Source organism: Brachypodium distachyon, chromosome 1 (genome assembly GCF_000005505.3).
Source record: "Brachypodium distachyon strain Bd21 chromosome 1, Brachypodium_distachyon_v3.0, whole genome shotgun sequence".
Taxonomy (NCBI): domain Eukaryota; kingdom Viridiplantae; phylum Streptophyta; class Magnoliopsida; order Poales; family Poaceae; genus Brachypodium; species Brachypodium distachyon.
Genome location: NC_016131.3, coordinates 39,532,098 through 39,558,465, shown reverse-complemented (window position 1 = coordinate 39,558,465; position 26,368 = coordinate 39,532,098). Strand labels below are relative to the sequence as shown.

The 26,368-nt window shown below is 43.4% G+C and overlaps 2 protein-coding genes, 1 long non-coding RNA gene and 1 pseudogene across 8 annotated transcripts; 2 read left to right on the top strand and 2 right to left on the bottom strand.

The window, feature by feature from the left end:
- Positions 1-1,638: 1,638 nt before the first annotated feature.
- LOC104581571 lies at positions 1,639-10,499 on the bottom strand. Of its 4 annotated transcripts, XR_002962435.1 has the most exons (6): positions 10,003-10,495; positions 9,326-9,541; positions 9,106-9,204; positions 2,404-6,098; positions 2,186-2,316; positions 1,639-2,003 (listed from the first exon to the last, which is right to left on the bottom strand). It is a non-coding gene; the product is annotated as an uncharacterized LOC104581571 (long non-coding RNA). The 4 variants fall into 4 exon arrangements; XR_002962436.1 differs by lacking the exon at positions 1,639-2,003 and having other exon boundaries at positions 2,011-2,316; positions 2,404-5,426; positions 10,003-10,499; XR_002962437.1 differs by lacking the exon at positions 1,639-2,003 and having other exon boundaries at positions 2,012-2,316; positions 2,404-4,070; positions 10,003-10,497.
- Positions 3,923-8,838, top strand: LOC100835484 (annotated as a pseudogene).
- Positions 10,500-17,090: 6,591 nt separating the features above from the next.
- Positions 17,091-20,262, top strand: LOC100832314 (pentatricopeptide repeat-containing protein At4g13650). Of its 2 annotated transcripts, XM_003563833.4 has the most exons (4): positions 17,091-19,519; positions 19,612-19,712; positions 19,792-19,922; positions 20,009-20,262. In XM_003563833.4, the coding sequence occupies exon 1, from the start codon at positions 17,281-17,283 to the stop codon at positions 19,291-19,293; it is 2,013 nt and encodes a 670-aa protein (XP_003563881.1). In that variant the 5' UTR covers positions 17,091-17,280; the 3' UTR covers positions 19,294-19,519; positions 19,612-19,712; positions 19,792-19,922; positions 20,009-20,262. The 2 variants fall into 2 exon arrangements, with proteins under 2 accessions (XP_003563881.1, XP_010227701.1); XM_010229399.3 differs by lacking the exon at positions 19,612-19,712.
- On the bottom strand, positions 20,133-24,775 carry LOC100831716 (phosphate transporter PHO1-3). Of its 2 annotated transcripts, XM_003563831.4 has the most exons (14): positions 24,219-24,775; positions 23,808-24,126; positions 22,806-23,247; positions 22,676-22,724; positions 22,521-22,592; positions 22,289-22,418; positions 22,084-22,204; positions 21,731-21,980; positions 21,521-21,625; positions 21,381-21,425; positions 21,088-21,240; positions 20,709-20,987; positions 20,481-20,617; positions 20,133-20,400 (listed from the first exon to the last, which is right to left on the bottom strand). In XM_003563831.4, exons 1-14 carry the CDS (start codon positions 24,576-24,578, stop codon positions 20,313-20,315), a joined length of 2,550 nt encoding a protein of 849 aa, XP_003563879.2. In that variant the 5' UTR covers positions 24,579-24,775; the 3' UTR covers positions 20,133-20,312. The 2 variants fall into 2 exon arrangements, with proteins under 2 accessions (XP_003563879.2, XP_024312302.1); XM_024456534.1 differs by having other exon boundaries at positions 21,521-21,980.
- Positions 24,776-26,368: the final 1,593 nt, after the last annotated feature.

Here is a 26,368-nt window from a genome sequence, read left to right as displayed (position 1 = left end):
AGGCATTTGCCATTTAAAAACAATTAACAATAAATATAATTTCTAGTGGGCTGAGCCCATTTGCTCTTGTCGCCTAGCTCTGTACGAGAGCCGCTCGTGTTCGTTGCCCAGCCGCCAGCGCTCGATTCGTCAGGCCGTCGGCCTTAACCTCTTGTCGACCTTGCCGGCACGCCACGGCCGGCCGGCAAGAGCCATCGTCGACCTCGCAGGCAAGCCCCGAACCACCGTTGGATCTGACGTCGACCATCAGTGTTCGATGCTTCTTGATGTCGTGGTTTGGAACGGGGAAGAGAGGCGGCTGCGGCCTGCGGGGGAGAGACAGGATGGTAAACGACGAAGTTTGTCGGGCGTGGGCCGTTTGGGCCGTGCGGAGCGGAACAAGTGGGCTCAATACTGCTCTATTGAACCTACACAGTTCATTTTATTTAGCAGTATACTGTCACGTGAACTGTTCGATTTTCAACAATAGACGTGCCATATTCATTATGGGGTGCTCAAAAATACACATGATGCTCAACAAATTTAAAAGTAACATACAAGATTTTTTATTATTGAAATTTTTCTAGGTGCATTTTTATGCTCAAGATGCTTGTGAAAAATCGTAACGATTCCGTGACTTCAGGTAGAAGAGGCGCTGGCACGTGTGGCCGCGCACACATACTGCTCGTCACAGTTATAGTAGAGCCCCCGGCGCCGATATTCCGCGAGCTCGGTTGGGGTGGTCATGGCCTCGTGGGTTGGGTTGCCATGGCAGTGGCGGTGGTGATGGATTGGGAGCCTGGCATCTCTGAATACTAAATGTTAGCACGTTACTGCGCAGGTAATATGAATGGAAGACCGGAGGCCGAGGTTTGGGTTCCCCGCGGTGGCGAGGTTCCCACCAGGCCGGCGTCAGCGGGCAGTGTGTAAAAACAAATCACAGTCCATGTTCATGTTTCTTTTTAACGAAAAAGCCCGGTGCCATTTCACGTTTTAGACCCAGATAATGTGAAAGCAAAGATACATGACGTAGAGAGAAGGAAACGAGATTCTGTCTAAAATTAAAAAGATAAAGAAAAAGAAAAAGAAAAGGGCAAAAAAAAAATCAGGATGGTTAGCCAAATTAAAGCCGGATGTGCTGGTGGCCTCAGCAGATCCTGCCCTAGCTTAATGTGATGTGCTGTAAATTGATGTTTCATTTCACTGTGAATACAGTTGCATATATACTTGCATTGCAAGAATTCATAGTCCAGTATATCAAAGAGGGAATTTCATATTTGCAAATACCACTGAGAATTTGTATGTTCCAAATATGCCACTCAAATTTTGCATGGAGTACAAATATGTCACTACGGTTAGTTGCCCGCTAGTTGATCCTTAAGTAAGAGATTAAATATTTTTTTGCCCCTATGTAGTAGTCTTTCCTTCCCAATTTAAGTGTCATTTTAGGTTTTTAAACTTTTCCTAAATTAAGTGTCGTATTTGGAGCAATCTACTCCATGACCGAGTAAAATCTTTGTTTATTCAGGGCTTGCATGCAGCGATTAAAGCATGTGCTTAGTGGCAACGCGTGCGTTGGTTATTGGCCAAGCAACATTAAAAAGTAAGCAGGTCAAAAATTGATGCGGTTGCATGCAGCAATTAAGCCCGTAATTACAACCAAAGCAGCCTATTTTTTTTTCCTGACCAGTGGACCCAACGGTATTTCGGTCAATTTGAAATTGACTTAACTGACAATTAGCAGTCAACTAACGATAATAACATATGTGTATCACATGCAAATTCTTAGGTATACGGGCAAATTATCATTGGCAATACGCAATTCTCTCTCTGTATCGAAGCCCGATGAGCTCATGCATGGTGACCGCGCATCATTTGCATGTTGCCACGCGCGGCTGACTGGTGAGCGTAGCTGCTGATGGCCAAGTTCTTGCGCGATTCTCAGCCAGGCTCCTCTTTTGCTTCTGATAGGTCTGACCGACCGAAACAACGTGACTCATGGTTATGGCCAAAAGAATTTGCCACTGTGACAGTACATGTATGAAAGAACCAACCATTCAGTTCGCGTGCAGTGTTTTATTTCTGTCGCAAACAATGGAAGGGCAAAACGCAGTATCGTACTGAAATGAAAAATAGGAAACAAAAAGATAACAGAAAAGTACCCAAAATTCTTAACAAATCCAACTGTAATAGCTAGAGTCAATACCTTTAGATGCGAGAAATCTTGCTCCTCAGCCTAAAGACTACTGGGACAATTGAGAGTGAGGAAGTAACCTAGCGCAACATAGGGTTCCATCGTCCAGGAGCCAGAGAACTTTGGCTTCCGACTAAAAGTTCCTGTACATAGAAGGTAAGGAAGAAATAAAGCCCCATCAAATTAAGGAACAAATAAAGCCCCATCAAATTGATGATGTCCTCTGGTACCTTCCATCGAACATGAGACGGGTGTCAGCTCTGGAGATGTAGGGGCAAGTCCCACCTTGCAAGAGGGAGGCAGGCACACCGACGCATCCACCGCGGCGTCGTGTCCATCGTTGGCCGCAACCGAGGTCCCGATGCTCATGTCCAGATCTCGGAGGTGGGCGCGGCGAACCAGCCGAAGCGAGGGGCAGGATGGATCTGGGTTTGTCCTTTTTTTTTCAATAATGAATTTCATTGAATTTGTTTTTTTCTCTCTATCTATTTACTAATAAAAAAGATGATCCTCCAACCATGGCGGGTTAGAAAATTAGAGAAATCAAATAGAAATTCTAAAAAAACAAAATATCTAACTTTAACTTTTATCCCACATAACCTCATATCAAAATCTGACATTTAGCTTTCCTCCTCGCGTACCCCTTCCCGCTCCTCAAATTTTATACTCCTTCCGTCACATATTAAATGACGAAATATTACATGTATATAGACGTTTTTAAAACATAGATACATTCATATTTGAGCAAATTTGAGTCACTTAATATGGATATATTTTAGATGATATCATAACCTACGTAGAAGATCATTTACGTTATAATGCTATACCCATTAAAAATAATCATAAAAAGTTCTCAAAATATATTTTTTTAAATATATTGTGTTGCCATCTATGGCTCCACAAAAGTTGAACTTCAAACGTAACATACATGAAGCGAAACAAAACAAGCTGCTCCAACAGGGGGTGAAATGAACCAATCTAAATAGTTCAGGGTAGTAAATCATACTAAAACTTAGTTTAGAGGATTAAGTGAACAACCTAAAATAGTAAATAGACTTTTTTTCCTACCAAAAATGCTGGTCTTGTATTATATTAACAGATTTACAGTTCTACTAGGCGTTAACAAGGATTAAGGCCTTCTTTGACAACGAATTTATTGGGATATTTATTGAGCTTTGAGGATATGTAAGATCTGCTTATATTTACTAGTACCTCCGTTTTTAAATATATGACGTTTAGGACAACAACAATTTTAGTTCAAAATGAACTACTAATTTTTTTTCCTAAACGTCATATATTAAAAAAACAGAGGGTGTATTTGATTTTAACAAAAAGGTGCGGAGTGTTGGTTCATGTTGTAGACCCAGATGATGTGAAAGCAAAGGTACATGCATGATCCAGTGTGAAGGAAACGAGATTCTGTCCATAAAAGAAAAGGATAAAGGAAAAGGAAATGGTAAAGAAAAATGCGAAAACAAATCACTGTTCATGTCCATGTTTCTTTTTAACGAAAAAGCCTGGTGTCAGTTCATGTTTTAGACCCAGATAAGGTGAAATCAAAGATACATGACGTAGAGAGAAGGACACGAGATTCTAAATAAAAGATAAAGATAAAGGAAAAGGAAAGGGCAAGAAAAATGTAAAACAAATCAGGATGGTTAGCCAAATTAAAGACGGATGTGCTGGTGGCCTCAACCAGATCCTGCCCTAGCTTCATGTGCTGTGCTATAAATGGATGTTTCATTTCATCGTGAATACAGTTGCATATATACTTACATTGCAAGCATTCATAGTCCAGTATATCAAAGCCGTTGCTGCAGTCGGCCGGCCGTGGGTCATCCATCATCTGTATTCCGGTACGGTGGTTCTCCACTTATCCCATGTAAGTTGCATTGTTCTGGTTATTACATCACTAGCTAATGTAATTAATTTCGGTACCAACAGAAAAGAAAGAAATAATGGTGGGTGCGTCAGTTTGTTTTTCTTTACCTTGTCTTAGGATATACAAAAATGATGGGTTTATCGTGACACCGTAAAAGACTCACCAACATTGATATACTAGCTAATAATGTATTGGTACCTGTCGGTCTCTATAATAACAAATCTCTTCACAGTTTAATACTGAGTAGGTGATTTAGAGAATATTACTCATTAAAATATGAAAGCCATTAATGCAAAGCATGTGTTGTTTAAGGACACTCCCAATGCACCGTATCTTAACATGTCATCTAAGCAAAAATCTGATGTGGCACCCTATTTAATGAAGAAAGAGAAAAGCATGGTATCTTAATATAGATACAACTCTTAGCGTTGAACCTAAGAAAAATCATAATTGCTCTCTCACAGAACATAATAAATAAAAGGATGTAGATACAACACTAGGATACAAAAAATTGGAGTAATTGTATCTAAATGTGTATTTAATACATAAGATACAATATAAGATACAATGCATTGGGAGTACCCTAATTAATGTTGTCAATGTAACTTTGTCTTGCTTCGAATGGAGCAACGCATGCATGATTTAATTTTGTAAATGTAATCTTGTCATGCTTATATATATGTCACTGAGATATGTTGCTAATTCAACTAGATTAATCACTTCACATACACAATCATATGTGAAGTGGACCCTCGCGACAAACAAAATCATACAACCATACAAAAATAAATAACCAGAAAAAATTTGACCACATTCTTGTCTGATTTTCTGTGGACTTTCTATAATGGAATTTGGCATCCCTTGCCTAACTGTTTTTTGGGCTGGTGTCACTTGATTTTTCCATGCCAAGATTACCGTTGGATAGCGTAAGGACTCGCCTTTTTAACAAATAACTAACCATAGTTAAATAAACAATAAGTTCCTCTTAATTACATCAAGCTGGTAATTTGATATACCTTGACATGAACATACATAAATCTATGTTAATTCTTGGAGCTAATTATGTACAAATGCAAATCAATGTAGCTTCACCAAATAACATACACACCAACATTCTCTCTCACAACCAGTTACACAGAGCATTCCACTTCTTTCCCACCAAATATATACTATGTATTGTACTATTCATGCACCTGACCACGAATTATATAAAAAGTTTCTAGAACGAGCAGCTCAACTGTCCAGTGTATGGGCAGCAAACAGACGGAGTCAAAGGAAGTCAATATATGTGTAAGAACCCAGTAAAAGTTGAAGTGACTCTCTCCCCAAGAGTAGAGGCACACGAAGACCCACCTTACATGCTTCAAAATCCTGGCCTCCAAGCAAAATGGTTAACTGACCAGCCATACAGGTTGACACTAGGTGACAGAAAAGAGAGCTGACTAGGGGTGGAAGTCAAGAGAAAACGCAAGATTAGGATCAATTGAATCATCCCCCAAAAAAAAATGGATCAATTGGATCGAGAAGAACTTGAGGGAACACATGTCTAGAGCTAAACTTCATCGGGATTAAGGTGAGTTGTTTCACAGACACAGCCTAGAAAAAAAAATTATCTTCATTTAACCAGAGCACAAAACACCTACAATGGGGGCAAATCTCTTGATTGTACTAGCTCAGCACAATAAACAGATACTAGTATTAGTATGTCTTAGCTGAGGAAAAATGTGCTAGGCAATTTCAAGAACAAGAACTAGTATTCTTTTATTACTAGCAAAATATACTTGGATCTGGGTTAAAACAGTGACACAAGAAACTTTCACATCTAGCAACTCTAGCAATGTAGCTGTGAGAACCGAGCTAGACTCGGGTGGCTAGCGCAGCCAGGTGAGCTCGCTGCTGGGTTTTATAATCTTCAACCTCTCGCGTGGAGCCACAAAGGGATTGCGATGGTCCTGGTAGCCATTCTTGGCGCCATGGCCGCCGGGCACAGCAGGTCGAAGAGCACGGCACCCCGGTGGAGCTGGCCACTGCTGCCGCCCCCAACTTGTACACATGTGAGAGGGAGCAATCGAAGGGAAACATGGTTAGATAGCAGGCCTGTATAGCACATAGGGTTGTGATTTGAAGTAGTAAAATCGAGGAAGAACCCAGACCATAGTTGTAGTTCTCTCTCTGGCTTTGCCCGTAACTCTTACTCGATGAATCCATCCATTTCAGATGGGACATAGATGCCAGGGGCAGGGCAAGTACTGCATCTATGGAAAGAATGGGGCATCCAGGTGCTGGTGCTGCTCAGCTTCTCCCTCCAGATCATGCTCCTCATCATGGCGGAGCTCCGCCGGCGCATCGACTCCGGCGTGCTAAGGGCCTTTGTATGGTCAGCGTACATGCTGGCCGATGCTACGGCAATCTACGTGCTGGGACACATGTCTGTGATGAGCAGATCGCCTGAGCATGAGCTGGTGGCGTTTTGGGCGCCGTTCCTTCTTCTGCACCTCGGTGGGCAAGACAACATCACCGCCTACAGCATCGAAGACAACAAGCTGTGGCTGCGGCACCTGCAGACTCTTGCCGTGCAGGTGGCTGCAGCTACTTATGTCGTCTATGCGTCTTCCATCCTTGCCAGCGGGTCGTCACTGCTCCTCCGGACAGCCACCATCCTGATGTTTGTGGTTGGTGTTGCGAAGTATGGAGAGAGAGTGTGGGCACTCAAGTGCACTGGTAGTACCTCAGAGCAGGGAGGCAACTATCAACCTCTATTTTATGCCTCGGGATCCCATTACCGGACCATACCGTCCAAAAGTTACCCGGATAAGGAAGATTACCTATTGGATGCTCACCTCTTCCTGGCTGTTCCTAAGAAATTCATTATGAGTATGTTGCAGGATGAAGAGTTGCGGTTTCATGCTGTAGATGAGCATGCTTTGGAGGAGGTGGTTGAGATGCAACTCTCCTTGATGCACGATGTCTTCTTTACAAAGACTGAGGTGGTGCACAGTTGGTGTGGCCTTTGCATCCATGTCATTTCGCTACCGGGCACAGCCGTGGCATTGTTGTTGTTTTATCTTTTGGGTGATCATCTTGTTGTTTTATCTTTTGGGTGATCATCATCATCATATGGTCGGGAGTTACAGTAAACTAGACATTGCTATCAGTTATGTGCTCCTTATTGGGGCTCTTGTTTTGGAGGTCATGTCAACTATTAAGGCAATGTTCTCGAGCTGGACAAGTTCGCTCCTGCTAAAACCGAGGAGGGATTTCACTAGGCCAGGAGAGGAAGAAAGAAATATCAGGATCTTGCTTGGTCGTGGGATTACATCTGTCCGTCGGTTTGTGCATGCAGCAGAATGGAGAGGAAGGTACAGGTCCGGCTCCATGGGGCAGCACAACTTACTTCAGTTGTGTGTTGGTAGTAGGGTCAGCCGAATCAGCAAAATTGTGACATGTATAGGATTTGAGGACCTGTGGAATACGCTGGCTTACTGCTCCTCCGTCCCTGTCTCGGAATTCATCAAGCATCTGCTGGTCAACCAGGTGTTGAGTTGCATTGTCCTTCCAACAAATGAAGATCACATCGCTAACTCAAGGGGTCTGGCGGCTCTGAAGAGCAAGGGACTGTATGAGGAACTGGAATGGAGCTTGGACCCCAAAAGGTCCTTGGAGCAGACCATCCTTACGTGGCACATCGGCACTAACATCTATCTCTTTTGGTACAAGCATCAGAAGCTGGAGCAAGCAAATGCCGGCGGTCAAGGCGACGACACACGGAGGCAGCAGTCTGATCTCATCGAGGCGGTGGAGGCGCTCTCCAATTACATGCTCTTCCTCCTTGCCTCACGTCCCTACATGCTGCCTGCCCCTGTTGACCGTGCGATGTATGCTAATTCCTGCTATGAGTTGATTGGTATAATGTGCAGCTCAGCTGAGGATCTGGCCAACTTGCTGTTGCGGCACTACAGGGAGGAGGAGGATACGGGGACCCTGTCTGATATGCCGTTTGACACTATCCTGGAGAATAAGCCGACCCTGTCTGATATCCCATTTGACACTACTCTGGGTAATGCAGAAGACAGACAAAAGGCCTATCGGATGGACCTTACATTGCACCGTGGATGTAGGCTTGCCACAGAGCTGATCCACAACGGGATGCCAGACATGCCTTCTGCTGCAATAATGCCGGAGCTCATCGCCCAGGTGTGGATTGAGATACTATGTTACGCAGGCCACCGGTGCAGCACGTCTTCTCATGCCAATCAGCTTGGCAGCGGCGGTGAGCTCATCACTATCGCTACCCTTCTAGTGGAATATGTCAGCGTGCAGAGCCTTCCGATGCTACCACCACTGCCATGAGAATCACCGGCCCTTTTCAAATGCATGCGCGTAATGCATCATTTATTTGTCTACTTATATACTCCCTCCTTTTCACAAAGAATGGCACGCACACATTTCAAGACTTTACTTTGACCGACATTTAGACTAATGATTTAAGGGTTATATGCTACAAAAATTATATCATTGGATTCGTATTTCAAAAATGTTTCCAATGATATAAAATTTGGAACATATAATCTACATACAATTTGTCTAATTGTTGTTCAAAGTTCGACATCGAAAAGCGTGGGCGCAATTCTTTGTGAAAATGAGGGAGTATTTAGTAGATATTTGTGAGTGTAATGCCTCTGTATCCATATACGGTTGATGTAAAGACTCAAAGGTGTACTCTTGCCGTCCCAAAATACAAGGCATGCATGTGTTCCACATGGTGTTCAAAACTTTTTTTTAATCAATGTTTCCCTAGGTTGTTCGGCTGATGGTTTTTTTGGCTGATAAGCCGCGCTGATGCTGTTTTGTTGTGAGAGAAAAACACTGTACCATGGCTGATAAGCCGGGCTGATAAGCCGGGCTGATAAGCCGGGCTGATAAGTTCAAGTAATACATCATTTATAACTATATATAAGACTAATATAGTCTGAAAGAACTTTCAAATATGAAGCTTGAAACATAATTTCTATTCTGATTTATCAATGAAACAAATCTATTGCCGGCTTACCGCGGTTCCATTCACAATCTCTGAACCTCATCCCTGCTCAGTCCCCACGTCCATGTTTTGCTCTCCTTCATCGCCGGAAGCTTACCCATCTCTAGCCTCCTACGGATCATCAGACATGGAAATTTAACAGTATTTTTGTGGGAATTATATTCACTAAAATTTCTAGGTACCAAAACAGGTTATGGGATAAGAAAAAATGTACGCAAAGCATTAAGCTTACCAAAATTCAACACAAAATGCACGGCAGTTTAATTGTACCAAGCACACACCTAGCCTCCGTGTGATATTAAGAGCTTTATAGATCTAGCGCAGGTCCCTTGCCGCTTGCAAATCAGAAGCTTATCTATGGGCTGCTCGACTGCCGCGTGAAGATGCAGCTATTGGTTCTAGCTGGTGCTCCATTGATCAAATCCATCATACACTCTTCTTGATACTCCTAGATACACAGCAAGTATCCAGTAAAGCTGTTATCCTGTAAATAGTACTCCCTCCAATCCATATTAATTGTCGAAATATTACATGTATCTAGACGCTTTTTAGGCATAGATACATCCATATTTGGACAAATTTGAGACAATTAATATGGATCGGAGGGAGTAGCTAAATATTTCTTCCAGTTCAGACCACCACCAATTTAACCTCAAGTATCAACATACAGTAAAGCTTATAACATGCAGCCTCAGTTCGGGCATATACACAGCAATACACAGCAAGTATCCACAGCAATACACAGCTACTCCCTCCGTTCCATAATTCTTGTCGTTGAACTAAAATCATGAAAAGAATTCTGGAACGGAGGGAGTATTATCCTAACCTCAAGTATCAACATGCAGCCTCAGTTCGAAATCTGCACAGCAATACACAGCAATGTATGGTCCAGCAGAGGCAAAAGCAAACCTGTGTCTGTTCGGGCATATCATCGAACAGGTTGCGGGTGCCCATGCCTGTGCCGTTCTGGGTGAAGCAAGGCTGCCGGCGCAACGCCGGTGAGTGCCACGCCAGCGTACATCGTCTCCACATCCACGTAGGCATCGCAGCCGCCCGCCATGGCCGGAGGCGAGCCTTCTTCCATGGCCGGAGACGGGGCCAGAACTGGGGCAGCAGAAGGAGGTGGAGGGGGCGGTGCAGCTCGGATAGAGGCGGCCTGATTCGCCGCGCGTGCGGCAGCGGCGCGCCGCCCTTGCGCCCGCTACCGGCTCGCCGCGGTCAGCAGCGACCGGGATCTCGGCGCAGGGACGGAATCCTTCATGGCGGTGCGACGGCGGGGCAGCGACGCGCGCGGGGTAGAGAGAGGAAGTTGGGCGCGCGCGAGAATTGGGAAGGGCGGGGGCGCGCGAGGGAGAAAATGACCAGAAAGTGAGAAAGGTAAACGCAACCTCGGTCGTACTATTATTATTGAGCGAGCTGGTGTCATTGTAATCCTAAAAAATAAAATTGCAAGGTCCTAATTTTATTTTAAATGGTTCACGCGAGATCCTAAGCTGTTCTGGTACGTTTCACCCGCCTACGTGGCTTGTTAACCCGGTACATATCAGCAAGGGGTCACGAATCATAACCAACGACAATGTAATTTAGCAGAAGCCCCTCACGGAAGGGCCATCTTTCTTAATTTCTCCCCTTATTTTTCTTCGCGAGGGGATTTCTGCTAAATTAGATTGCCGTCGATTATCTGTGGGCCTCTAATTTGCTGACATGTACCTGGTCAAAGAGCCACGTAGGCGAGTCAAACCTGTTAGAACCAGCTTAGGACCTCGCGTGAGCCACTTAAAATAAATTTAGGATATAAGTGTGCAATTTCATAATTTTAGGACTAAAGTGAGACCAACTCAATAATGGTAGGACCGCGAGTGCATTTATCTCTTTTGCTCCCAGTTTGTCTTTCCTTTTTCTTTCTCAAATTGATGATGTGGCGTTGTCAGCGACGCCTTGCCATATTGAAGAAATTTGGCCGGTCTTTGGCTTGTCCGCAGACAAACGGATGGAGGCCGACGTCTAGCAAATCTCATTAGGTGACTATTTCTCGTCCGCGGACAAAAACAGACCAATGGTTAGCATTTAGCCATTGCCTTTAGAGATGTCCTTGGTGACCAGCTGTAAGAACACTTTCAGGACTCCTTCGATTTGAAAGAATTTTAAAGAATTTCTACATGATTTCAACCCTGTCCACAGTCCATCCTAAAAAGTGATTTAACGTTGAACCTTTTCCAATTCAAGGACCATGTTATCCGATCAGCGGCATTAGACAAGGACACAAGAGCACTCCTGCTTCAAACACTCCCACGGAGCCAATGTGGCCACCCGTGAAATGATAGGTATAGTTTGTCTTGAGATAATCCAAGGCAAATACTGGTTCAGTGGCGGAGCGGAATTAAGGAAGGTGAGAGTTGATTTATTGATTAACTAGTCTGTAATTTTGACGCTAAATAGGCGAAGAAGCTCCACACAATGCCTACTTAATTAAGGGAAAACATGCTTCCAGAGAGAACCTTAAGTTTAGCTTCTTTATGCACTTTACTTATTACTATTATCATTTTACGAGGAAGCATCGTTGAAAGGTCCAACAAGAAAATTCCCCACCTTAACTTTCTTAACAAAGCTAAGAGATTCCTGAAATGTGACTGATTCCCACTTAGACATGGAGTCCTGGCAGTTTAACACCAGACCCTTGACTCCCTTCAAAGATACATAATGTCCCTAATTCCTGCAAGTAACAGTCTGGATAAAATTCAGCTTATATTCCAGTAAATAAGAGGCAAAACTTACACACCCAACTTGCAGCTCCACATAATCTAATGGTCGTTATAGTTCTTTTCATGAAATATAGTGAAATAATTGTACAGTTTCTACCCAAAAAGAATACTCCCTCCGACACATATTACTTGTCTCAAATTTGCCCAAATATGAATGTATCTATGTTTAAAGAGCGTCTAGATACATGTACTATTTCGACAAGTAATATGGGTCAGAGGAAGTAGCACCTTTTACAGCATTACAACTAAGAGAGTACAGTTCGTCAAGAATTACCCAAGGGCAGAACCAAAATGCTACAGCAAAAATAATGGATTCAAACATCATGATATTAAAAATGACGAGCATAAGAGAACAATTTCCTAACAGAATAGGAACCTATGAGCTCAACATAGGGGAAGGTCACAATTTCATCGACACTAAAATGCCAAGGAAGAAAAAAGATTTTCATTATCCTGCAACATTTCATGAGTAGTTGCAAATTGCATCAGAATACATTTTTTTCAGGCAACAACTACATCAGAATTAGCATGAAGCATTTATCTCAATTTTTAAAGTCCCAAAATGACATGAGCAACATAATTCTTACAAAGGCATCTTTGAGTTCAAAATTAATTAATGGGCAGAGAAGGTGTGTTTCCAGTTTCTATAGCACACGCACTTCTCTGCACCAGAAAGAACTAAAGGAAATGAAGAAATCAACTAACTGAGCATAAATTATAAACATTTTCCTCGCCTGAACAATTGCTACAGCTCAGGACAATTAATGTTTCTTCCAATTGTAGTTCAGCAGTACTAGAAGTGATATGGACATGCCAACCATGGATACGACCTTTGGTACCCTCAATTCTATAATATTTGACAAGATTTATAATCAGGTGAATTCAAGTCGTAATTGTTTTCATTGTCATATTTATGAACAGGCGGAGCTACTACTATCTTGTCTCGTTTTATTACGTAGGCATCTTGTCGAGTTTTTCATGTCCAAGGTCAAGATGAGATACGATGGAGGCGAACGGGAGGGCCAACAAGAATGAAGCATTCATACAGCTGAGAGGGAAGGATTTCAAGTGTACTTTCCAACAAATCAAACGGCACATGATTCTGAGCTTGCTAGAGAAAGATACGACGAATTAAAGTTGAATCCGATTCGGGTCCGAGCTGCCAGGAGACCCGAATTTGTTTTAATCACCCAGGCCGCATCCGGAGTCCAAATCAAGCAAACAAGTACTTGTTGGAAAGATAATTACAAGACCTTTCCAACGGATCTGACCCCATCAAGAGATTCGACTCGTGCTGACCGTGAAGGACAAAACAAGCTGACGGATCTGTTTTTCTGTTTCCTAAAGAGTTGTAGTTTGTTAGGAAAGTTAGAGATAGAGTTGGATTTCGGCCTCCTTACTCAAGGTGGACGAAAATATCTCTCCCTCCTCCTTTATATAGCCCATGAGCCCCCCCTAAGGAGCCTTGGGTTTTGATTAGATAAACTTTAGCCATCTTTGCTACTTTCGTGTAACCGCGTGTGTCGGTTAGACCACCTGTTTTACCGTCGTCAAGACTCCAACTTATCGTCTCGTTGAGACATTGGTTTGATATAGTATATTCGCAATTTTAAATTGCATCTGCTATTTATCTTGTTCTTGCTTGTTCTTCGATTGCTTGCAGGAACAAAGACCTTCGTGGTCAGGTTGATCGTGCCCCCGCGTGATCAATAACCCTCTGGAGTTGGTGTATCGATTGCTAAGGCGCTGCCTCCTAGGCCGTAGTCGGATCGTCAACGTCACCTCCTACCCAAATCGAGAGTTATCAATCTCATCGAAAGATCGGGCCACCCCGTCCCGTATCAAGAAGTTTAGACTGCCTCAGTATTACCGCACAGGTCGTAATAAAGAACTTGATGCACTTAATCACCAAAGAAATGAACACCCAAAATAGATTGCAATTGGATGCTTAAGGGATGATACAAAAAAATAAGACTAATTCTCCCCAAGAGGATAACATTGCTTTTTTTTTGGCAAGGAAGAATAGATAATATTCTGCTAGCAGCAACTAGAACTAACAGGTTCAGTATTATGGAGAGATTTTCCGACCAGCTCCATCATCATAATTCACGAAGTACAAAAAATCACCCACAAATAACAGGCATAGATTTGCAGCAATCTGCAGGACAAGTAACTAATAAACAAACCAATAAGCACACTATGAAGAGGATATATACAGTACAGATGGACGTATTCTTTTAGGAGCAGTGCTCAAGAACAAGAGCACCAAACTCTATCTCTAAACGACGAAGTAGGGTTCTTCCTCACCTTCAGAGACAAGAAATGGAAGGGATCGAGCAGCGAGGACGAACAGCGAGGCCCTTGAGGAATCTGTCAGACAGACCGGGGAGAAAAAAAAAGATTAGGTTGGGAGAGGGGCTGGGGCCTAGGTGCGGATGGGCAACTGGGTCGGCGCGGGCAACTCGAGTGATAACTGGGATGGCAACCGGAACTCCGGGAGGACGCGGTTGCCGGCCGGGGAGAAAAGAGAGAGAACAGTTTATTTTCCGCCAATTTTTTTAGGGGGAACATTTGATTATTTTTTCGGATTTCCTAGTTCTCAGTGTCATTTCTCAGGCCATGGTGTGGACCATCGGATGTAAGGATGAAAGCGGATCGGATTCGGATGGATAATGCTCCTACCATATCATATTTCATATTTTTTATCGTATTTGGAAACGGTGCGGATACGGATTCGGACACGGAAACGGATATGGTACGGCAGCGGAACGAAGCTTGATCGAAAACGGATGGATAGTGCGTGCATAGTAGTAATAACAAATAACTTCATAGTCATTACTTATGTTGCGCCTAGTCCCCAAATTGTGGCTAAGATGGCAAGAAAACGCACCAGAAGTAGGTTGGGATATATGTTAATATGGGTTTTCTTGGATGAGCAGCCTGGACTAGTGGGTTGCATGTAACATGTTGGTAAAAACGAATAATATCCGACTTATTAGGGTCGGATTATCCGATTGTAATTTTGGATAATTTGGTATCCGTCGGATAATGCTCATACCATATCATATACCGTATAACGCCGGATAATAATTTCTCTTCCCATAACCTATAAAATCGGATTCCCATATCCGATAATGATGACCCTGTACCAAGAATTACCCAAGGGCCAGTTGTTTAGGATAAGAGCAGGAGTGGCGAATTTGTATCCTTCAACATTGTTTTGTAATGTCATGGACTAACATCATTCCATTGATTCAGTTGAGACTAGTCATTGCAAAAATCAACAATACTAGTTTTAAACCTCACTAATAAAAGCATAAAAAGACTTCTTTTTTGGGAGCCCTTTGTGGTTCCTTTGTTGCCGCTTGTACTCGCGCTTCTTGCGCTTTCTTCTTAATGGAAATGACACGCCGCTCGACGTGTTTGAGAAAAAATGGCATAAAAAGACAATAGCAAATTAAATCATAGAAATGTGAGGCTTATAACTAGTAGTTTTGATTTTGGAGATGAATGGTATGGATCGAGTTATGTTGGATTGTGACATTACAGAGCACATATTAGAGAAGGGGTTCAGGCCATCTTTGTAACCACTTTGTTTTCTCTAATATTTGCTCTGTAATGTCACAATGCAAGAGCTTCAGGCCTTCTTTGTATCATAGGAATTTATAAGAAAATTAGAGGATTGCAATGCCAAGAAATAATTTTTATATATGTCCTTTGGATCATACGATTGTCACCAAAGAAATTTCATATGACAGAACAAAATTCTCTAAAATTTGGAGGAATCCAAGCATGAGGTCTAACCTCGTGAATAAATTCTTTGAAAGTTTCAATGCATTCTCTCTCATCTTTTACTCCAATTAAGCATTATCTAATCTCAAGATTCGTGTGTTTTTCATGTGTATCATCCAAACATCTCTTTCAAGCAATTCCTTAGGATTCAACATGCCAGGACATTCCAATCGTACATTTTTTTTTATTCCTGTGTTTTTGATTTCTGTGATCAAAAAGGCCCTCGTAGATTTTTGCAGATATTGTCCTTAGAAGAAAAACGATAAATGTTCTCGTGAGCGAAAAGTCTCAATTTATTATTCCTTTGATGGATCTGCAACGACATCCCATTTGCATCCCCGACTTGGGCTCGGGGAAGATCTGGTGTCTTAGACCCAATTTGCGCTGTAGGATTTTCAAAAGAATTTGTGCGTCATTCATTCTCGACTTCATTGTCTGAAAAAAAAAGCTTGCCTTGCAGTTTCAACGCAGAATCTAGTTAATCTGCCGCGAGCTCATAGTTAATTTTCCTTTTATGTTACTTCCTCCTTTTCACAAAAAATGACGCCCACGTTTTCAAATGTCAAACTTTAAACAACAATTAGACAAATTGTATGTAGATTATATGTTCCGAATTTTATATCATTGGAAACATTTTTGAAATACTAATCCAATGATATAATTTTTATAACATATAACCCTTAAATCATTAGTCTAAGTGTTCGTTCAAAGTATTGAAATGCGTGCAACACACCGTCCACGTTCGAATCGGGTATGTTTAGGGCGTGTTGGGGAACGGTCTAACTTCAGCAAACTCCTTCGATTCGGCTTCTCACAACGATTCCAGCGTCTCAATGGGAGCCAGAAACGTTCGGGGCTGCTCCTGAGTCGAGTTGGGCCGAAAGCCAAGTCTCGCTGGGCCGGCCTGGTAAGGAGAGGGTCCTTAGCCCATACTGTACCTGCAGGTGGACGGGATCTTGTGCGGGAGGACGAGCTCGGGGAGCTGCTACGGGCGGAGATGGCGCGGCAGTTGGGGCAACGGCGGCCGGATCTGCGACTGGAGGAGGTTGGAGACCCGGCGGCCGCACAACCTAGTTGAGGTGCGAGCGTCGATCCGTGGAGATGATGGGGCTGGGCGTCCCTTCGGGTTGCAGGCAGGGATGCGGAGCAGCGGCGGCCATGGAATCCCCTCGGACTGGAGTCAGGGTGGCGACCGGAGATGATGATGGAGGCACCGGCGCGGAGCCTCTCGCGGCGACCAGAGTTCAAGTACAGCGGCGGGGAGCCCTTCCTGGTGGTCAACTAGCTGGAACGAGAGGGACAAGGAAAAGACCGACTGAAACGTTTTTCACTTAGACGGTGGCAAATCACGTGTAATTTTGCACTGCTCCGTGGTTTGCCGATCTGGGAGTCGTCAAAAGGGCTGCTTCGATTTTTGTACAGCAAAACGAGCCTGCTTCATGGATCTTATCTTCGTGGATCAAGTCTGTTCGGCTCTGCTCCGACCGAATTTCTGGGAAGCTGGAAGCCAGAGGGTTCCCGAACGCGCCTTTAACAGTGTTACTCCAATACAGTACTCCACCGTGCAAGTCTGCAAGGCGAGTTAACAGACTTTTCGCGACCGCGGCGGCTGGGCGGCCGATGCCACACAGAAATGCACGACCACCTCGCCGCCCTCCTCCTCCGCGGCGGCCGCCACCCAAGCACAGTCCACGGCGCCGCCGTGAAGCTCGGCTTTCTCGCCTCCACTTACCTCTGCAACAACCTCCTCCTCTCCTATTTCCGCAGCAGCCTCCCCGCGGAAGCCCGCGGCCTGTTCGACGAAATGCCCCACCGCAACGTCGTCTCCTGCTCAGTCCTCATCTCCAACGTCTCCCGCCTCGGCGCTCTCTGTGAGGCCTTTCTGCTCTTCTCCGACATGCTTCTCAGCGGAGGACGCGGAAGCTACGACCGCCCGAACTCGTTCGCTCTGGGCGCCCTGGTCTCTGGGTGCGCCCGTGCCAGTGACATTGTCGCAGGCTCCCAAGTGCATGCTTCTGCGGTAAAATTTGGCGTGGCCGGCGATGAGAGTGTTGCTGGGGCATTGGTTGACATGTACTCCAAGTGTGGGTGTGTGGACTCGTCGTGGCGGGTGTTTGCGCTCTCGCCACAGCGGAGCGTCGTGAGCTGGACCAGCATGATAGCCTGCCTTGTCAACAACGATGGTTCCTCAGGACACCGTGATGCAGCACTTTCCCTCTTAAGGAAGATGTTACTCTTGAAGATCTGGCCAACAAATGCGACGTTTTCTTGCATCCTGAAGGTGTTCGATGCACCTGGGTTGCTCCCTGGAGGGAAGCAAATTCATGGCTGCTTGTTGAAGATGGGCACTGAGGTCGATCCTGCTTTAGGAACTGCTCTTATAGCAATGTATGGTAGATGTGGAGGAGTAGATGAGATAGCCAAGTTGTCTTGTCGGATAAGGCATGATGCATTCTCCAGGACTTCGCTGTTTGTAGCTTATGCACGGAATGGATACAGCATGGAGGCAGTTTGGAACTTTCGGGAGATGGTCATGGAAAAGATGGCAATTGACCAATCAACCATAACTAGCCTGCTCCAGGTTTGTTCATCACTAGGACAGCTGAGATTGGCCGAGGAGGTTCATTGCTATGCCCTAAAGACTCTCTTCAAGCTGGATACTTCACTGCTGAATGCTACCATCACGGTTTATGGCAGATGTGGTGATATTGCGACTGCAGAGATTATATTTGATCTATTAGAAAACAAGGACATTATATCGTGGACAGCTTTGTTAACTTGCTATGCACAGAATGATCTTCCTCAGGAGACACTCTTGTTTTTCAAGGAAATGCTTCGGAAAGGCCTAGGGTCTCCGATCTTTTGCATCACCAGTGTGCTAAGAGCCTGTTCTAGTACCACAAACCATGCTGTTGGACGGCAAATTCATTCGAGGGCAGTGAAGTTAGGAATTGATGATGCCGATTCTGTGGAGAATGCTCTTGTAACCATGTATGCCAAGTGCGGAAGTGTTCACATTGCATTGAAAATTTTCAATTCAATGAGGAGTAGAGGCATTATCTCGTGGAATGCACTAATCACAAGTTTTTCACAACATGGAAATGAGGTGGCAGCCATTCAGCTATTTGACCTGATGCAAGAAGAAGGGATATGTCCAGATGATTACACTTTTGTTGGGCTGTTATCATCTTGCAGCCGAATGGGCCTAATCGCAGAGGGTTGTGAGTATTTCAAACAGATGAAGGCCTTGTACAACGTGGAACCCAAGATGGAGCACTATACCTGCATGGTTGATCTATTTGCCCGTGCTGGAAGATTTTCTGATGCACTGGAATTCATTGATGCTCTGCCTTGCCAACCAGACCAACTGGTGTGGGAGGCTTTGCTCGCTTCATGTAGGACTCATGGTAATGTGGAGTTAGGAAGGCTGGCAGCAAAGAAGATTCTTGAAATACGACCAGAGGATCCTTCACCATACATTACATTATCCAACATTCATGCTTCAGTTCACATGTGGGAAGAGAAAACGTGGGATCGCACTGTATTTGATTTCCAGCGAGTAAGAAAGTATGCAGGAAGTAGTTGGGTTGATCCACAAGAACCTGCAGATAATATATTTGATGCAATGCAAGTTGGAATAACATGAGATTGGTGACATGTTGATGCTTCCTGTTCTACATATCAGATGGAGTTATTCTTCATCATGTGAAATTGACTGGCTGCATGTAAATGTCCTTGAGTTACATGTGCTGTGTATTCATGCCTCAGAATTGACCTATGTCATATCTCCACTAGGAAAATGACTTGGTACGAAAGACTAGATATTTCTTTTATGGCATAGGACATGGCTACAATATGTCTCTTGCTTCCAGGTGAGATATTATGTTGCCAACACTGTTGTAAACTGCAAACTGAGTGCTTACCACTATTTACAATATAGTAATACTTTCTTGTCTTCTGTCAGGTGAGCTTTTTGATGACATTGGAAATATAGAGGTTGTCCCATTAGTGAAAGAAAATGTAATGTTAGGCATCAGTACAATTTGCATTTGCCTGCAATGAAAGGTGAAGTGTGAGTGTAGTGCAGCTCTTCTTGCTTATGCTTTCTGTTTCCTAACGTAACTTCCAATATGCTATTTTTTAGCAAATATGCAGCAAATAAGATGCAGTGCTTAAAGTGAGGCCAACTGCTACATCAATATGGCTTCATGCCCTGATCTCATAGGGTCTTACCATTCTCAATTCAAAGTAGGGGAGCTCGACTACATTCTGCAAGTAAGATAGTGATCCTTGATTAACCTCTTTTAAGTGATTTGTGCCTGATGAAGCTTCCATTAACTATATATAATTACTTTTCACAGGTAGCCAAAGATGGAATGGGCAAAAGAAGAATCGCAGAGCAACTAGTACTTGGACCTTCCCGTGATGCGGACTGACTCAAGTTCACATGAGATCAGTATCAATTCTTGCATGGAAGACTAAATGGAACTCATGAATTCTGTGTATTTATTGTTACTATTTGCATACAACTTCTCCAAACCGTACATTTTATGCTTTTATTCCTCACACCAAAAAATGAATCGAATTATAGTACTGAAGTGCATGCTTTCTAACATTAGTTGGTGTTACATCTCAACTGTTTGGGAGTGCTGCAACCCTATGGTGTTAGTCCTCTTCCACTTCATGAAAAGGAAGTGGAACAACCTTCACAGCTCTGAACCTGCCTGCATTGTTTAGGTGTTCATTCTCCAGCCTGACATAGAAGTTTATTCAGTGTAAATTCGGGATCATAAATTTAATTCATGTGTTCAGATTCATTGGCAATAAAGTTACCTGTAGAAGTTCCAATGGCCTCGTCGAATCACCTCAAGAGCTGCCAAAAAGAAAAGAGTTACTCTAGAATCGAGGCTTCCAATGTTAGGGTGGATGACAGTCTGAAGCCAAGCAAGCCTCAAAAGAAGGTTCAAAGCCTGTAAAATGTTACTCTCTGTAAGTACATCACACAATTTTTATTTTCTCAAAAAGGTTTGATGTAAACCTTGATATTTTTAGAGAACATACCATGGATAAGAAATAGATGTATTTTTGTTTAAGTATCAGATCGTTACGAAGCCAAGGGTTCTTGGAGTTGAACTGTAGAAGGCCCCAATCCTTAACGAAGTCCCAGTAGAGTTGGTAGATAGTGGCGACACTCGACACGATGACGACTAGTGACAGCCATCCAGCACTGTTATCATTCTCATATGCTAATTTTGTTCCTGCAGCAAGCATCGCTGACACATACTTCCCAAGGTTGACAAGGTGGTTTATGTCCCCTTCGTCAAACCATCTCCTTGCGCACTGTCAGGACAACCATAAGAATAAGAAAAGGGTATCACTACCTTTAGAAAGTCTGACGAATGGACATTCTGATTTGGCAAGTCATGTTCCATCTCTATACCTGCATGGCTCTCCAGTAGTAGGGAAGGAAGGATACTGCATAAGCCAAATCTCTAAAATGTTTCACTCTTGTGCAGTATCCATAGTCTTGCGTCTTGTAGCTGCTGGTTATGTAATAACATGCCAGGTACTCTAGGCTCCTAAGCACCGGTACCTATTTGCCAGTAGTCATTACTTTATTAGTCATTTCTAAATTTAAAATAATCTGATGCTCTAAACTCTAGAAACTATCTTTAGTGTCTTAAGTTTGCACAATTGAACGCGTCGAACATTTAGCTTCTGTTATGATGTTACCTGACTACAAAGCTGATCAGCCATGAAGAAATCAACCATAACAACCTGTATATAAATAGGAATTTAACATATGTTTCTGATATGGAAAATGCATGTCATCTACTTATCAAATGTGCCGCTCTTTAACTATAGAAAATTACCTTGTAAAAGGGGGTTAGAATGATGTTCCTGATCACTCTTAGGAAGTCATAACGACTTGATCGGTAGAGGATTTTGAAAGGGCAGACCAACATTAGTAAGAACACCTGAAATACATAATAAATAGAAGCATCAGCCTCATATGGATATAACAACAGGAACAGACAAAAATAAGCAACAATTTCACATTTGCAATGTTGAATAGAACATACCAGTAGTAGACACCCTGGGATTGCTTGAACTGCACTTGAAGAATACCCTTTTACAATGAGTGTCAGGTGTGCAAACATGACACCGACAACAATCGTCATAGACGTAGTGCATATCAAGAACACATCACGATACTTAAGCTCTTTGGTAGGTGTGAATTCAAATATGAACGTGTAATTTATGCGTGTCTTTCTCCACATGAAGATGTTGCATCCGTAGGCGAAGAGATGTAGAAAGAAGAGGCTGAACATGCTGCAGTTTGGGATCATTTAATGTCAGTACTGTAGTGTCTGAGTTTTAACACATTTTGTTTCTTCAGAGTAGTAGCAGTTGAATTGACATGTTGGGTGCTGACCTAAGGACAGGATAGGATGTTGACATGTAGACCTTGTTTGATTGTTGAGTGTACATCCCAGCTATATGTGCCATGATACAATAACCGATGAATAGTGCTACAAACCCACCAGTGAATAGACCTGAAAATTTGACAGTAGTGCACAAGGACTTGGAAATTATCCTGACGAAGGAACGATGCAAAGCTTACAAGAAAACTATTGTACCTATGAAAAATGTGGTAGAGTGTGATTCTTCCTTCTGATTTGGCTTGAGATACTTCATTGCTTTCCTTTTATCACCATTGGCAAAATGTCTAACAAACAGCTCCTCAACATCATCCATTAGCCTGATTGCCTATTGAGATGAGAATTTCAGTCAAAACCAGGAAACTTTGAAGTTTTGATGGAAATGAAATGCTTCAAAGCTTCTCAAGACTGCTGTATCATTGCAAAATACCTTGTCAGAGCTATTAAAATAGGAGCTCTCCACGACTTTCAGGTAAATTGTCTGGACTTCCTTTGCTGTAACCTGAAACATGAGTTTTTTTTTTCAGCAATGCTCATATGTGATTTCTCAGGCAATGCAATAAGGAGAGATGCATTGGGAGGAACCTTGTCAAATTTCTTCAAAATCTTCACAAAAGCCAACATGTTCAAGCTCCTGCAACAAGAATGCTCTCCCTGTCAGTATCAGTTTGGTGCACAAAGCATTACTACACACCATGTCATGAGCTACACCTACCGGTACGTCTTCAGGTACCCCAAGCCCTTGTACAGCTCAACCAGTGCCCCCCTGATCATCTTCTCTGCCTGGTGCACCTTTTTCTTGTTGATGCTCAATTTCTCACAGCCATCACCGACGTTTCCGCCATTCTTCCTTGATTGGCTTAGCATGTCGTCGAACAGAAGATCACGGATGGCGATGACAGTCCTAGACGGTGTGGTTACTGGAATAGTGATCCTCACGCTCCTGCCCTGGCAAGTGACCTCCTTCCCTGAGAGTGTCCTCAGCTTATGGGCAACTTCTTCTCTTGGTTTCTCAATCCTTCCCGATTCACCTAAACCTTCAGAAATGGAAAACTGGTCTTCCCCTTCTTCATCAGTTATCTTTGCCATAGCATCTTTGGTCAGCTTTCCTTGACCTCCGTGTTCTTGCTCTGCAATGCCCCTGAGAGATTGATCTCCTGTAATTTTGTGTGGTAACCGGTAAGTCACAATCTATAAACAATTAAGTATTACCTATTGTCCTCAAGTCTAGCGACAAGAATAGCAACTTTGGCCGTTAACATTTTACGAATTTGTAAGCAAAATGTTATGTAAAATTATGCTGTAAATTGTTGATGACGAATAGAATGATACACTTTCACCTAAAAAAACTTGAATAATATTTAACTAATGAGTTGTCAAAGACAAATGGAGTTTGTTTTGCATGTTTTCTACATCGTTTCTATTTTGGAACAGAGATAGTAGTGACAAAGATGCCTGATGAGTTATAGGAGGATAATTCACTGGCGAAACTAAATATGCATTTAGATTGCATGCACGCCCAACCCCAACGACTGGCCTAATTTAGATATGCCCAACAGGATTGCCACTTCCATTTTCTTTCCCATTCATTAAGATCAAAAGTCTTATTTATGCATATTTAACAGCTAGCATGTGAACAGCAACTGGCCTAATCAACTTTTACCCTCAACTGGCTGAATTAACAAGTATATCTGAGCATATCGACATGCATACTGACCGTGCAGGATAGAGCAAGAGACTGATGGGTCCTCCGCATCGGCGCTCCCCGGCGAGCCCCCACGCCGCCGTGCCTCGGTGACGGCGGCTTTGAGCTCAACGAGGATCTGCAGCTGGCGCCTGAGCGACTCGCCACGCTCCAGGAACTCCCCCTGCTTCTTCTCGTAGAAGCGGTTCACCTTGTTGAGCTGCTCGTCCAGCCTCCCAAAGAAGGCCTTGGCCTCCACGCCTGGGAGCCCTGCTGCGTCCAGAACCTCCGTCTCGTACACCACCCCGGCCACCGCCCCGTCGTCGCCGGCGCTCGCCAGCTTTCTGTGCACCTGCATTCCCAACAGCCCAACAAAACATATATAAATCCCTCTGTGCCGTGGAAACATTAGAACAGCTAGCTGGTGCATGCATGCATGCTTGCCTGTATGGCGCCAGGCTCCTTGTGGTGGCCATGGGGATTGAGGAACGGCAGCCTCATCACCCAGTGGCTAGCCACGGCCGTCGTCGGTGCTGGTGCCTCGGGGCCGCTGATGCCCTGATCACCGGCAGCAGCGGCCTGCAGCGTCTTGATGTCCTTTTTGAGCTGCCAGTAGTCCACGAAGGCCTCTTTCCATTCCGGCACGAGCTGGCCCTCGAATTGCTTGGAGAACTTCACCATTGGTTCCAGGGAGCAGCAGTGCAACTCTGATCTGCTGCTGCTATGGTAGTGTGTGGATGTCTCCAAGGGAGCCATGGGGTAATGTGTACTTATATGAGCTGCATGCGACGCAAGTGTGTCCATTGGAGGAGAATTTTGGAACTAGAATCTAGAGTCAGAGGGATGAAGGAGATGGGGAATTAACTGTTGGTTGCCTTGCCTATGCGGCCGGATTTTACCAGATGCTGTTGGCTCCTGTCAATATGATGATCGATCACCAGTTGGGCATGTAAGTTAGCTAGTGATCAAAATTGGATTATGTATCTTCTCCCTCTCTCTGTCTCCCCAGTGGAGAAAGGAGAGGGAGGGTGGGAGGGAGGTGTTTTATAGCCAGGATGGATCACTCAGCTCCAGTGGATGATCGATGACGATGCTACGGAGGCGGCGGTTGTGGTAAAGTGCAAAGAAATGTGTCCCGCTAACAAGAACGCACATGTGCCAATGGGAAAAAGAGTCGGGCACATGCCAGCAATATTACCACTCGGTTCTCTGGCCATTTCGGATCATTTTCCCAATACCGATTGGCATGCGCATGACCTCTGAGTTCTGAGATGACGCATTTTGGACAAATAATATATTTTCCAAAAACATCCCATATTAACTGGAGATTTCTATTAAGTGTTGTACACACGTGTGTCTAGACAAAGTTGCGACACATAATATGAGACGGGGCGAGTAGGAGAAAAGCTGCATTGTGTTCTCACTCCTCAAATAGGTCAATCTGTTTCGTACGATCTATGCTGCATTGTGTCCTCGCCGTTTGGAACCGACGAAATTTAGTACCGTAGATTCTTTGTTGTTTAGGCGTACCAATTTCATATTTTATTTTTATTTTCTCACGAATTGTTTGGCATATTTTTCCTGATTTTTGTGGATCTCTACCAAGTTTTCCTCTCCGGGACGCTTGCATGCATTTGTTTGTTGGACATCTGGCTTTGTTATTATGTCCACTTAATCAAATGATGAGTGGAATTAGGGGCACGATAATTTTTGTGTAAAAGAGAATTACTGTCATATAAAGAGAAAGGGAGTGTCTATTTCTCAGCCGCCTAAGAAATAGTTATTTTTCAGTCGACAATCATAGCCATCCAATGAAAATTTTCTGATCCATCAGACCTACATTAATATTACACGAATCTCAATGATTGAATCAAAAGATTGTTATCATCTACTAAGAAAATAGTTATTTCTCATTCGACTAAGAAATAGCAAAACAGAAACGGAAATGTACAGAGTATAGTCGTAGGACAAAACAAATCCGTGTTCCATACAATGACACGGATGTTGATACTGCTCGATACAGTTGCTCCAAATTGGCTATACTTCCTCGACACTCATGTTAATCTGTGACACAATTGCGTATGAAAATACTTATACTCCCTCGGTCCACCAAAAGATGTCTCAAGTTTGTCAAAATTTGGATGTAAAAATTTGGATGTATTTAGACATGACTTAGTGTATAGATGCATTCAAATTTAGTCAAAGTTGAGACATTTTTTATTGGACAGAGGAGTACGTTAGGATAAGTAAAGTCTGGAAGATCTTGTACGAGCTTAGAACTCCGATGTTCAGCCGTGTAGTGCGGAATTTATTTTTAAGATTGACACGGAGAAGTAGCCGCCAAGATTCATACCCTATCAATTTTGCCAACAACTGTAGAGCCAAAATATTAGCTAAGGATTTCGTGGCCATTTTAAAATTATGAATTGGGAATGTGAGGTGTTGGGCTTGATTCCATTGACAATCAAGCCAACAAAGACCAAAGTAGCATGTACAAACGAAATTTGGCTAGACAAACTCGGAGAAGAATCAAATGCATCTTAAAATTGAACCAACTCACAAAAGTAGACTAAGATGCATGGAATTAACAGCTC

What these genes read in the sequence shown, in the direction of transcription:
- LOC100832314 (XM_010229399.3), top strand. Translation starts at nt 17,281, where the DNA reads ATGCACGACCACCTCGCCGCCCTCCTCCTCCGCGGCGGCCGCCACCCA.
- LOC100831716 (XM_024456534.1), bottom strand. Translation starts at nt 24,578, where the DNA reads ATGGACACACTTGCGTCGCATGCAGCTCATATAAGTACACATTACCCC. An exon ending in TTCTAACCCCCTTTTACAAG is followed by an intron (nt 21,426 to 21,520) that starts GTAATTTTCTAT and finishes ATTTATATACAG; the next exon opens with GTTGTTATGGTTGATTTCTT. An exon ending in ACTACTGGAGAGCCATGCAG is followed by an intron (nt 20,988 to 21,087) that starts GTATAGAGATGG and finishes TTGTCCTGACAG; the next exon opens with TGCGCAAGGAGATGGTTTGA.